The sequence below is a fragment of the Plecotus auritus genome, assembly GCF_963455305.1.
Source record: "Plecotus auritus genome assembly, chromosome: 2".
NCBI lineage: Eukaryota > Metazoa > Chordata > Mammalia > Chiroptera > Vespertilionidae > Plecotus > Plecotus auritus.
This window is the reverse complement of record NC_137771.1, coordinates 88,354,361-88,368,357: the sequence shown is the minus strand read 5'-3', so window position 1 is coordinate 88,368,357 and position 13,997 is coordinate 88,354,361. Positions and strand designations below refer to the sequence as shown.

Here is a 13,997-nt window from a genome sequence, read left to right as displayed (position 1 = left end):
CTCTTTTTAATATAATTATTATCTAGGTTGACCTATGGATTTAGGTCAAACATTCTACTGGAGACAGCTTAAGAAAATGAGAAAAAGATATTAAAAATCTTCCTAATAGCAATAAAGAGTTAAAAGAAAGTAAAGAATTACTGGGTCCAAATTTGGAAGTAAAGAATAAGCCCAAATTTTGAGGTTGCATTTTCCTTGAGGACATTTGCTGATCTGAAACTGTTGTCTCTGATGCTACATTGTGTTTTTTATAGCTGGGTGATGGGGGATATGAATGTTAGGTAGTGGCTTACCAAGGTAGAGACCCTGATAACCATGCCCCACTTTGGGTTGGGACCTTAAGGGCTGCATGCCAAAGTAAAGATTAACTGAACTCACCCTTGCATAGGCTGAGGCTAGGTTTTAATCATGAGGGTTGGCAAGAATATCTCAATGTTTGAAATTAGAACTTTGTACGCCCATGAGGCTGAGAAAAGGAAATAAAATCCATTCTCAAAGTAGAGAATATCTTTATAAGATTTCTTTAAATGATTTCTGTAAATATCTAAAAAATACAATGTCCAACACACAGTCAAAGATAGCCAGGAATGCAGGAGACAAGACTGAGAAACAAGACAAACAACAGCATATTCTTGCTTTCTTCCTAATATGATGAGAATGTTGTTTGTGTCTTAGTGATAGGTTTGAAGGCCATTTGCTTAAAAATGTTTCATGATTAAACCATGGGAGAAAAAAATTTAATTGTTCTTAGATTTAAGTCAGATAGAAAGAAATTAATCTTCACAAATGCATGAAGTGTTCCTAGTGAGGTCTTCAAGACAATGGGAATTTTAAATCAAAGCAGTAAATGACAAGAGACTTTGGCCCTTGATAACCATCAGTAGCTTTACTTGGGTTACTATTTTACTTGGTCATATCAGTGTTGCCATTGTCACATTTATCATCATAACAGCCTAAGACACTCCAGTGGAAAACCCCAGGAGAAAACATGCTTTATAAGGCTTAGAGATAGAGACGTTTATCCAAGAGAAAGATGGCAAGGTCCCAAACCCAGGGCACTTTATTGAATTTCTCTTCAGATAAGGCCTTTTCAGTGGAAGATCACAAGCTGGGTTTGTCAAGAGGATCTCACCAAGAAGTAGGGCACATACCTATCTGAATATCTAAAAGCAAGGTACTTCTCATGAGATAACTTGTGAGTACCAAGGCCTCATCTGCTTAGGGGCTTCTTTCCTTGGGCATCACCTTGCCTCCTTAAAGAAGAGCTGGTGGGGGCCTGGGATTGGGGCATCTCAGCAGCAGAGGCCCTGAGTTTAGGAGATCTTCAGCTTCTCAACTGCATGCTGATAATTCAGTGGAGCGCTGAGGGAAGTGGGAAGGGAGCAGGTGTGCCACTCAAGAAGTCAGATCCTCCTCACTCCCAAAAATCCTGCAAAAGCTCATTCTTAAGGTTTCTGGTCCCGCCATGTCAGCTGTGCGTTTTTCTGATGCCAGCCGTACCACCAACCTACTTATCACAACTTCTCATCTCTCTCCTCCAATACTTGTTCCCGTTTGGACTTCTTCCCTCCTACCATGCTACCAGTAACCCCATGGAAGAATAAAGACAGAAAATATAAATATAAATATAAATATAAATATAAATATAAATATAAATATAAATATAAATATAAATATAAATATTAAGCCTTGATAATTGACCAAGGGAGTATACCCATGAATCTAGCAGAGCATGAATGTGTGTGACCAGCTCCTGGTGTTTGGCCCCCAGGCCTACTCAAGAGCTAGGCAACCCAGGTGGTGCTCAGGAAATATAATGAATAATTGATGACAAGTTAAAAAGTGCCACTGTGCCATACTGATTACAGTACATATTTATAACCATTAACAGTACTTAAAGTTGTCAGAATTCAAAAGTGGGCTTCACTGGTTAGCAGCCATCTATTTGCATTTTTCTTGGCATATGTGGAAAGTAAAATTAGATTGCTTCCTGTCTATCTCTAATCCCCCCACATCCCCTGTTTTACTTAGAATTTTATACTTTATTTATTTATTTTTATCTCTGAGTTTCATGCATTAATAAGAGTATTTAGACTTTTAAAACTGCCTGTTGGAAAGGACTCATTTCTCTTAAATGCCCTTAAAAAGCATTAACAGAACCACCACAATATAATAACCTCTTTGTCTTCAAGCCCAGGAACGATGTGACCCTTTCCCTTTAAAGAAAATCATAGGAAAAGAAACATCCCTATTATCACTGCCCGCCCATTAGAACTTGGATCCAATATTCAGAAACTGCAAAGTTATAGAAGTTTGTCTGTTTAAAATCCAAGATTACTAGTTGCTTTTTCTATTACCAGAGAAAAAGCCACATGTTTCCTACACTGGATTTATTAATTCTTTGTAAATTCTCTCTGCACAGCCTGGGTGTAGCAGTGAGCTCATTTATTTACTTGCATAGCAACAATATAATGAAAACTGGGTCTGGCCACCTTCACGGGCCATGGCCATGGTTAACCCTTCCTAATGCTTATCTTGTACTCATCAAGATTTTTCTCCCTGTTTTGGGGAAGCAATTTACTTTCCTTTAAAGACATTTTGACGTTTGATTTTATGCTAGAACTATGCCTTTTGCTAGACACATCTAAATTACGGTCAATCTCTTTTTCAAATGAGGAAAAAGTAACAACTGAAAGCTCAAAAGTGGAATGGGGCTCTTGGGTCACTTTCATTTGACACAGCATTTGGGCGGCGAACCACTCAATGGAAACAGTGCCCTGATTGTTAAGGCCCTAGCACGTCTCCCCTGCTGCTTTCAGGAAGCTCTTTGTGTAGTGAGTGCTAAAGCAATATTTAGTTATGGAGTGACCAAGCGCCAAAGAGCAGTTAGAAGCTCTTTAATGTGAAAGAACATGATGGGAAATGACGTCTGGGTTCCTAAGTAGTTAGGTCTTTCTCTGGACAAAGCCTAATACAGCCCGTGACAGTTGGATATAGCAAAGCTGTTTTTTAAATATCCCATGAACCAGAATGTTCTTTGAATGAAAACTAGAAAAGGCACAAGCATTTTGTTTCTTTTGATGTCCAAATAAATTCAACAGGACACTAAACACTAAATCTAGATTTTTGAAGTGGATTTTAGAGAGATGCCCACAGTTGCCCTAAAGGGGATATAATTATGGAAAGAAATCAAGGAATGAAAATGTCTGGACCCAAATGCCCATGGGTATTGTTCCTTCTTTAAATAGGAGACCCCCCATGGCTTAACTGGGAGGAAAGACAGGCTGGCTGATGGAGCAAACTGACCACGTGGCAGAGTTCAGTGCCAGTTCTGAAGGGGGCTGACCCAGGGTTGTTGCTTCTAGAAACATCAGACCCACCAAGTGCTTCTGCCAAGCCAAGAGGATTAAAAAGGAAAATGGGTAGAAAATAATGAGTTCCAGTATGAAGTACTTTCTTAGCTCTTCGTAACAAAGAAGAGAGAAGAGTTCTTAATACCCAGACCAGGTATGGAAGCCGATCTGCCAACTCTTTCTCCCTGGCTTAGCATGCCCCAGCGCTCCCTCTCTATGTTCCTGCCTGCTCCCTGCTTTCTACCGACATGGTTCTACCTTCTAAAGGAGACTGTGGTTTCTAGGAAGGTGGATTGAATCCTAAAGGAACAGTAAGGAGGATTTGCCAACACTTTGGGGTCAACTGAAATTTACATCAACACCTGAGTGTCTTTTGTTTAAAAATCTTGAGTCCAGGTCATTTCATTAAACTTTTCAAGCAACTCTATGAAAGAATCAGATAAGGATATTTGGATCATAAAATTTTAGCAAAGACCATTAAAGACAATCCAGCCTTATTCCCCATTTCACAGTTGAGGGAGCTAAAGTTCAGAGAGGTTATTCAGCTCATTAATGACAGAGGAGTGAATGAGAACCTTGGTTAGCTGGGCCCACAGAATGTCCTGTTGCCTATAAGACATGTTAAAATTTTTCTACTCTTCTACTTTCACAAACACTCCCAAAGAAAGTTACTTCCTTATATGAGAAAAACTTAAGATCTGGGTATCTTATTTTTTGGGGTGCCCCTTTTACTGGCAAGCCCATTCTGGGAGATTTAACTATGTCTGGTTAAATGAAGTTTCCATGTGAAGCAATCTGAAGTTATTTGAAAAGACTGTATTTTCAGTGGCAGAGAAAGCCAACATAGCAATAGTGTCAGCCATGTACCACGGACTTTACATCAGCTTCATGGCTGCTCAGGACTTCTGGATCAGCCTGCCATGAAACTGACCACTGCAGGGGGGCGGTGGGCATTTCTTCATCTCTTACTCAGATTTTTTTAGCATTGAGGTGACTCGAAGCATCTGAGGTGGGAGCCTTCTGGAGTGACTTGAATTCTTCCTGGCCAACAGGATGCTAGTTAGCACCCAGAATTCTGGTGAGCTGGATTTGCTAATGAAGTGTCTAAATATGCCATCTTATTTTAGGGCTTGGCAACATCAACCATTAGCTGGGATGTAAAAATCATTAGTTTCAGAGTCAGACAGACGCAGGCTCAAATATCAATCCTACCGCTTACTAGAATTATGTCCTTTAGCAAGTTAACTTACTCCTTAGACCTCAGCTCCCTCCCTGTAAAGTGAAGGTTGTGAGGAACACCTTATGAGGCTATTGAGAGGATTAGATGAGATTACGGATATAATGTCCCTAACATGGAGCCAAAGCTCAAAGGTACCATTGAGTCATGCCTACTTTAGATCCAAAACTATCTTGAAAAAATTAGTAACTTAATAACATTCTAAATGCTGCACAGTTGATTGGTGGTAAGTTTGAAGACAAATAATTATTCTGATAAATAAATGGTTTAAGCACCAGGCTGTATGAAACAAATATTACAAAAATTATCCAAATAAATCAGATGTGATTATGGCGTTGCTAAAGGAGCCTTTGCTTCAAAAACTGATTGACTCTGGGGTCCCTTGAAAGAGAGGACTCCTTTGTACTCTTCAAATGTTACTGAGGTTATATCTTTTTTTTTAAATTTTTATTAAGGTATTATATGTGTACATATCTTACCATTACCCCCCCCCCACCCCACTCCCATACATGCCCTCACTCCCCAATGTTTTGCATCCGTTGGTTACTCTTATATGCATGCATTTAAGTCCTTCAGTTGATCTCTTAATTCCCCCACCTCTCCCTAACCTTACCGCAGTAATTTGACAGTCTGTTTGATGCTTTACTGCCTCTATATCTTTTAAGAAAGACACATCCCTCTAGAAGTGAACCTTGACAACCACATTTGTGGCACGTTATTTAGAACCCCGTGTGTTTCTGATGGTATCCCTCTCTGCATTTTGCACAATGTACTCAAACAAGTCCTCTTTCAAAGACGAGTGCAACCAGTACTAAGTTTGCATTTCACCATCCAATCAAATAAATAAATGTATTATTTTCTTCTCCCTCACAAATAGAGTTTAACCACTTAGCCTGACATCATACTACACACAATATTTGACCTATTCACTCTGATAAGCACAGTCACTTAGCATGAAATCATTGAAAAAGGAAGGAAGATTACTTCTGTCTGCTTTGGTGTGGGTTTATAAGAAGTTACTAATGCACTCTTAGAAATATGCATTATCTTTGTGCTTTATAACAAATTGCAACTGAGTTTGAAGGCCTTGGCATTGATCAAACAAAACGGACCTTTGTTCATTTTTAGGAGATATTACAGTTTGCTCATTCTACTGGCATGGGTGACTCTACTGGGAAGAGATACTTCTCATTTTCAAAGTGAGCTCATCAAGTCCTGCCCTTGAATTGCTCAAGGACTTAAAATTTTGTGTAAGATTTAAAATTTATTTTGATTATTGAGGGTAGAGATATTAGATGAAAGTTCACTTCTCTGCATAGCCCCAAAAGCCACATGTTGAAGAAATAAATTCATTTAAACTAGGACGATTTTTATAAAGAAATGTACGATTCTGGAACATGGTCATACTTGACTGAATTTATAAGTGAAGAAACTAGACTAGAGGTACCTTCTGTTCTGTCAAACCCTACTATTTTTCAGGTGTGTATGTGGTGTGTGTGTGTGTGTGTGTGTGTGTGTGTGTGTGTGAAGGAACAAAAGAAAATGAGGTGAAGTCAGAGTTTATTTTGTCTGGGAGCTTTCATTTCCTCTAACTCTATTTTTACTTGTTGGTGGACAAATCATACAGCTAATATATAGCAGTTAGTTGGCTAGTAACTGAGTGTTGCTCTGGGCAACCAGATTTCACAATGCTTCAAATCCCAATAAGGGAAGGTCTCTGTTTTTAACCAATCAATGGCTATGGGTGTGTACGTGTGTGTCTGTGTGTGTGTGTGTGTGTAATTTATGATGACTCAGTGTCTAAGAAGGTACAAACATTGTAGTTAATCTATTTCTGGTTCTTATATTACCTTTCAGGAATGGGCTGCGAAGACCTGGCTAAAATCTTTGAATCATTTCCTGCCAACATATGGCTATGTCGCATTTTGGAAGGTCAGAAATGTAATGGGTTCTAGATAAATTTTAATATTACTTGAGTTTTCTGAGTGCCACCCCTGAAGCAGTACTTGCCCCAGCCTAGCCCATTATACACATGATAATGGCAGACTACTACAGTTTTAATGAGCCCATGAGCTTGAGATTAAGAGAAATGTATAACATATTTTGGGGCCATAGAGGAGGTAGACACTGCTGGGGTACAGAGAGAAAGCTTCACAGAGGAGATGAACATTAAAATGGGTTTTAAAGTATGAAGGAGTTTACAGATAGAATAGAGGAAAGGCATTCTAGGGAAATAATGGCATACCCAAAGGAAGCTCTGCCCCTCAGTAGAAAAAGTGTACTTTTCCTTTTTAGGTTACTATAGAAGAGTTAACTAATATTATTGTCTAAACTGGGCAAAATGCATAAAAGTGAGGTCCTCAGACAAGCTGAACTGTACATCAATCATGCTTTAGATGCTCATTTGTTGTGTATAGATAGTTATTATTACAGAAAACAGATGGTGATATTCTCCAAGACCCTTCTGGGGGAAAACTACCATGTATAATCTGACATATGTCATAACAGAATGTAATGAGCTGAACAGTGTGTGATGGTGAATGGGTGATAACATCAGAACCACTTTTCAGTTTATTTAAAGGTCAATTCAAATTAAATGCTTCATTTCTTGCTTTGGCCTTGCTCATTGGGTATTATCTGTGTGCTGATATTTTGCTGGGAGCTTGGCCTATAGCAGTAAAGAGGCAGCCATGGCCCCTGCCTGCCTCAATGAGTTTATAATTTAGCCCATTCACATCTTCAGAAGGACTCAAAACAAAGCTAATTCTACCAGTTAGAATAAAAGCAACATGTCCAAACTTAATCAGAGAAACACATGTAATTTCCTGTGAAGATCAAGCATGAAAGGGATGAACTCAGGGGGCAGTTTTACTGATCTTTGAAGGAGAGAAGTGAGGCTATGTTAGGCCTTCGTAGACCTTGGGCTTCGTATGTTTGGGGCCTCCACTCCAAACCGCACTCCCATACTAAGTGGAATTTTTGCTTTTAAAAACTCAGCTTTTCAAATTATTGGACTATGAATAACTCATTTAATTTAGAATTGCCTCTGAGTTCTTGGAAATCACAGGCCATATTTAGAAATCTTTGCAAAGTGAGAAAAATCAAACTTACAATTTGTTTTTAAATATAATCAATTAGTTATGAGCCCTAAATGTAACAATGAGATTGACACGATATTGTTTCCTACACATCTGTCTGCAAAATGGAAATTAATAAACACTTACATTTGTCTAAGTATTTATTAATTTCTATTTTGCAGTTTTCACCTTTCATATTTTGGAGCCAGATTTTTCATTCAGCTCTCAAACATTCTTGTAGGCCCTGGGCATTCTGCCCACAATGCCTAATGGATAAAATGGTCTTGCACACAGAACCCAGAGTGAAATGACCAATGAAATTAAGTAAAGGTATCAGTGTATATGGTTTCCAGATAACTTTGGGAGCTCTTTTTCCACTCTGTGCAAATTCGTATAGAAGCAAAAAGAGAGGCACACACTGAAAGGGAGCAGTCTGTGTTAGCAATAAAGTATTTGCATAGCCCAGCTGATGTTGCTCAATGGTTGAGCATCAAACCAGGAAGTAATGGTTTGATTCCTGGTTAGAGCACATGTCCAGGTTGCAGGTTCATTGCCCAGTAGGGGGCATGCAGGAGGCAGCTGATCAATGATTCTCATCATTGATGTTTCTATCTCTCTCTCACTCTCTCTTCCTCTCTGAAATAAAAAAAATATATTTTTAAAAGTATTTGCATATTTGGTATAGAGTGAGAAACACAAACAGGGCTGATGCAGTTCAAAATAAACTGTGAAAGGAAAGGACAAGGTGAGGGGAACTAATATTTTCGAGCCCTTGCTATGCTAAGCACTGTGCCAGGTCCTTTCTATGGATTGCTTCATTTAGGTCTCACAGCAACCCTATGATTATTCCCATTGTACAGATGAAGAGAGCAAAACCTAAAGAAGTTCAGAGACCTGCCAAGGAATGATAGCTATGAAGAAACAGAACCAGGAGTGGCCTAACTCCAAAGCCCAGGCTTTTTCACAATACTTATGCGTGTTCTTGTTTCACGAAAGGGTGGGGATCATATTATATGATTATCTTTCCCTAACTGCTGATTTAATGAGTGATGAATGTCTTTTCATGTGGATGGGATGTAAGAAGGGGGTAGAGGCTGAAGTTTCCCAGAGAGCAAAGTTGAAGTGATAGAGGGCAGAATTCACTGTCTTTTTTTTCCTCCCTCAGTGATTCATTAGTAGAAAAAACTGTGGTGGATAACATTTCTGAAGCCCACAGTCTGTTTGCAACATCAAGGGAATCTTTAACTATGGAAAGTCCCAATTCACAATCGGATTGGAACATGCCCAATACCCTACATGGTCCACCCCTTCACAGTACTTCTCGGAGTGCAGTCCTGGACTACCTCCCCCTGAGCTAGCCAAGGAGTTTACTAAAATGCATATTCTCAGGTCTGGGTTTGGAGAGTAAGGGAGCAAATCTGCTGTGTAGTAACAGCAAATAAAATGGGAAGAAGTCTGAGGTTTTAGACTTTTCAGACTTGGAACGAAAAAGGTTGAGTCTAAAAAAGAAAACATGTCACCTTCCTGCCAAAGTAAACTATGATGAAAGTTTAGACCCCACCACCTCTCAGCCAAGCATTTCCTGTTCTGGTCTCCCCTGTCTGCCTCGCACAGGCTCAGATGAAGGGAGAGCTATTTTTAAGGTGCAAACAACCAGCGCTAAGAATGAGAGAAGTTATTTATTTATAGTTACACCTTTCAACTGTTCCTGTTCTCCTCTGGAGACAGATCCTGGTTTGGCTTTCCCTTTGAATCTGACGTCCAAGGGGTAATGACTTTGAAAGGTCATGGCCAGTCTATCCTCTGCAGACAGGAATCATTGTCTTGGGCAGTGCTAGTCAGAAAGCTGTTTACCACTTCTTGAGGAATTCCTCCTAATGTACACCCACCACCCACTGGGCTTAGGCAACATGTATTCTTGAGAAGTGTTTTGTAAGACATACTTTATGTGTAGAAGGTGATTAGGATTCATTTGTGGCTTTGTTATTTAAGAAATCCAACAGTAAATCCCCCTATTTTTTTTCAACAGAGGATTCCATTATCATGCAAATAGCTATTCTCTAATTTATATGGATTTGTAAATTCAGACTTGGAATTAGATTTTCTTGAGGCAGGACACCTGAGCCTGTAGTTTTCTAAGAGTCAACAAGATCTTTTTGGCATAGAGAGCTGCATCTTTCCTCTTGTAATTCACAGGTCTTTTCTTATCCCATTAAGTTTGCCCATTCTTAATACCAACCTCACTGGACCCCCTGTAGACCTTTGGAATTTGCCAGTAAACAAAAGAGAAAAGCCCTCCCTCTAACACGTAAGCAGCAGCAGCATCTTGGTGTTGGCTGTTACCCCCATAAGCTCACTGACATTATTTTCTTTCCAGCACTGACAGTACAGTGTCTGCTTATGTCACACACCACAATGTAAGCATCGTGAAGGTTTGGCTCACTTTTTAATTTGTCACTGCATCATAAGAACAAAAACTATACTAGATGCTTAAAAGTCATTCAGTTAACAATTTTCTATTTATCTCAAATGGTTATGACATTGGAATTATATAAAGTGCTGAAGAGGTCATTCCTTCCCTTTCTTTTCTTCTCTTCTCTTCTCTTCTCTTCTCTTCTCTTTTCTTTTCTTCTCTTTTCTTTTCTTCTCTTTTCTTTTCTTTTTAACATGATGCCTTTCTACATATCCTAGCTCCACTCTTTTCACCCACTGGCTCAGGCATTATTATAGGAATTACTTGAAAGATAAGAGTATGACTCCTTTCTAAATACAGGTATCTCTGTGTTTTAAATGAATCAAACTATAAGCCAGAAACTCTGCAGAACAAGTTGGTTGGCATGACCCACTCCCAGCTTCCTTGCTTCCCCTACTTCTAGTGGGCTCTTTGTGTGCCAGGCCAATGGGGTCATGACTCAGCTTTTGGTGAAAGGAGGGTGCTTGCTGCCTCACTGTGCTTGTACAAAATTTGGTGCCTTGTACCCTTAGGGAAGAAACAGAAAGACTGGAAACTAGTTGAGTGCAGAACCTAGGTCTAAAAGCAGATCTATCAGAAAGATGGAAACAACTTAATGATCCAGTATGCCCTGGAATGGCACAGGAATCAAAGATGTCTTTGGATCAACAATAGTTGGCACATAGTAGGAATTCAAGAAAGTTTTGCTGACCAATGAATGAAAAAAATGATGCAAAAATAATGCTGAGCTAGGGTATTTAGTTATACTTACCTCTTGGAAGGGTCAAGTTCTTATTTTGGGAACATTTCTAATTGCTCTAAGTGCAATGGAAAAAATAAATTGGAATAAAAATCCAGTCAGTTGCTCACTCACCTTTTTATTAAAGTGGGGACCATTAGCCCCTCCAATGCCTCTTTGCACTGATGGTGGTACTTGATACACATCTTGTTCCTGGGTACCATGGCCAGTGGGTACTTGATAAATTCCCTGATTTTGGTAGGAAGGTGGTACTTGGTAGATGATGTCTCGAGGAGCACCCTGTGGGTTTGGCACTTGATAGAGCTTCTGTTGGCCAAAGGCCTGGTGCATCAGTCCAGAAGTAGGCTGGTCCTGACTGGAGGAGGTCTCCTGTATGGGGCCAATGAGAAGCTTCACCCGGTTGCCTGGGACAATCCCTTGCCGACCATGTAAGGAGCAGAGCCACCATCCTTCCAGTCCTCCTGTGTTCTGCTCTATGACAGTCAGGATGTCTCCCTTGCGGAAGGCCAGTTCCTCAGCACACTCTGGGACATTGTCATATAAGGCTTTTGCCATAAGATTCTAGGAAGGAAAGAACAGAGGGAAATTATGTTAGACTATTAGCTTAGTCCCTTTAACACCTAAAGTCCATGCTCCTATGGAGAGGCACACCTCCTGGAAAGAAGAGAAGAATAAATCTAAACGATTGCCTGTAAGGAGAAAAACAGATGGTGCAGACAAAAGACAAATACATACATTCTGCGTCTGCCACCAATGACATCAGACTGCCTCCTTGGAAAGGCTCAGAACACCACAAGAGTTCTTTCCTCTCGCAGCCGATGCCGTGCCAAGGAATTATGAGCAGCACTGTTAAAGAGTCAGAGAATGGTTGCCTATACAAAACATTTTTCTTCCTCTCCTAAAGCCAGCTTAGGATATAAAATATTCCAAGATATTCAGATGTACGACAACCGACATTTCTCAATTTTTTCATAAAGAGTTAAAGAACATCCCTAAAAACAAACAGTATGAATGGCATTTATATTCAGAGTTAAAATGGAAACAAAAGTACACTTATACATGCCTTGGCAGGGCTTACAAATTCTTATTCTCAGTTGATCACAAGGTCCTTGGATACGGGAGAATCTCCAAGCAAGCATTTTTCCACGATCCATCAAGCATGGAGCAGTGTGACAGTATTTGCATCTCCAGATTAGATGGCGGGAGCTACAAAGAATGTCTCACACGTAGGTAGATACCATTTCTTTCTCCTTTGGTCTTTTATTCATACCTTTCCTGAAGGCCCCTCCTCACCCTGCCACTATTTCCTTGAGTCTTGCCATTCACATCAGAAAGGCTGTGCCTTTCCCTTTCAGGGGCCCAAAACACTTTCTCTCTTTGTATGAAGGCCTGTCTGGTACATTCAGTACTAAGCAGACAGCCAAAGTAGGCATTCAGCAGAGAGTGGGCAGGCAGTACGTGCTGACATTCTTGGAAGCCTTTCAAAGGCTCCAAAGATTTCATTTCTTGGCGTTAGTAATGCTTCGCAGCATGATGGCAGCCATCACCACATGCCTGCTCCTTCCCAGCACACAGAGGAGTCGGGGAGCGTTGTAAATTCACTATAAGCACTCAGAAACTAAAAGTGATCCCTTTAGAGCTCCACTAAAATGTCTGGATGCACTAGAAATTGCTGTGATGATGACCATTTGTGGGAGGAAGGGCTGCTGATGGTATGGAACATGTTTGTGACTTTACACAATAATGGAATTTGAGGTTGTTGCTTGGACTTCTGTGCCCTGTTTTCTTCTCTAGAAATGTGGACTTGATCTTTGAGCTTCATGCTTTGCATTCCTTTATAACTGACACACGTTAATCATCTCCCCCCGTGCTGTGCTCCATAGCCGCAGGCGTTGCTCTGAGTGCTGGTTTGCACTATGGAGCGGCCGTGATCTGTAAAGGATCTCTCCTCTGGTCGGTGGTTGGGATGGGGTCCTACTTTTACTCTGTTCACCAAACTCCTCTTAGTCAGTACAACTACTTAACCTAAGGAAAGGATATAAGGCCATAGTGGTCAGTACCAGGAAGCCTAGTGATGCTCTTTAAGGATAAGGTTAAAGTCTGTTCCTGAAAGTTTTGAGCTCCAGGAAGTCAATGTACTCAGGTGAGCAGTGAGGGAAGCCAAAGGGAAACTAAGGGGTTTGTGTTCCAGGTGAATGCTTTACTTAGTATTTATATTCTAGGAAGCTTTGGGTTCCTTTCAATAATTAAAAGTTCATATAATAAAGATAGGATCATGCATCATTCTATTCTGCTTTGAGGAGCCATTTAAGAATGTTCCCTAATCTTAATATCTCTTCTGTTTCTCTTCTTTCATCTTTTGGATGTTCTGTAGTTTAAAAGAAAAGTCATTGATTACAGAAGACAGGATTCTGGTTCTTTGTACCAAAATGATTTGAGGAAAATTACTTCCCCAGAGTGTACTGAAATTATAGAACAGGGAGAGAGCTGACCCCGAGTCTCTGTTCCTTTTTCCATGACCCATTCAACAACTGGGAATGGCTGGTAAGGAGGCCCCAAGATGAAATCAGAAGTGATAAAGAGTAGGGACCAGTTCTATGGGAACTGAGGGTTGATAGCTGTGCAATTATATTGGCTTCAAAGCAAAAAAGGAAAAGAAACAGAAAACAGCATAAAGGCAGAAGACTACGGACTTAATCAGCATGAATAAGTAAGTAAGTTGAGGCTTCGAGAGTTGGCCCTGCCATGGGATTCCCTTGCTCACAGACACATTTAGAAGAATCATCTCTTAAAACAATAATGCTTTGAATTAATAATGAGTTCTAGGCATTGCAACCTCTTGTTGAGTATCTGCCTACAAGCAGCAATAATGAAACTGCTTGTTGCATTCAGGAACTCTTCTAAGGCAAAATACTAATACTAATACTAATGATATTACTGGGCAAATTTTGAATAAGTATTATTAGATTTTAGCAGAGTACAACCCCTCAAAAAGGGAGGGAACATGGATAAGGGCTTGGCTTTTGAAAATACTTGGTGTGCTAGGGCAGGAGTTCAGTAAGATGATAACAGCAAAATTAACTTTGGCTGGAACACAAATCATCTCATTCAAAAGAGC

General features: G+C 40.0%; 1 protein-coding gene across 3 annotated transcripts in view; it reads right to left on the bottom strand.

Moving 5' to 3' along the window:
• Positions 1-13,997, bottom strand: part of NEDD9 (neural precursor cell expressed, developmentally down-regulated 9) — a 44,581-nt gene that overhangs the window by 15,803 nt on the left and 14,781 nt on the right. Inside the window, exons 1-2 of one of the 3 annotated variants that reach the window (XM_080654217.1) lie at positions 11,943-12,289; positions 10,994-11,440 (exon numbers count right to left, since the gene is read on the bottom strand). In XM_080654217.1, coding sequence (XP_080510343.1) covers positions 10,994-11,434 — 441 coding nt within the window. In that variant the 5' untranslated portion in view covers positions 11,435-11,440; positions 11,943-12,289. Of the gene's footprint in view, positions 1-10,993; positions 11,441-11,942; positions 12,290-13,997 lie in introns of those variants that run through there. The other 2 variants (XM_080654218.1, XM_080654216.1) reach the window with 2 other exon arrangements.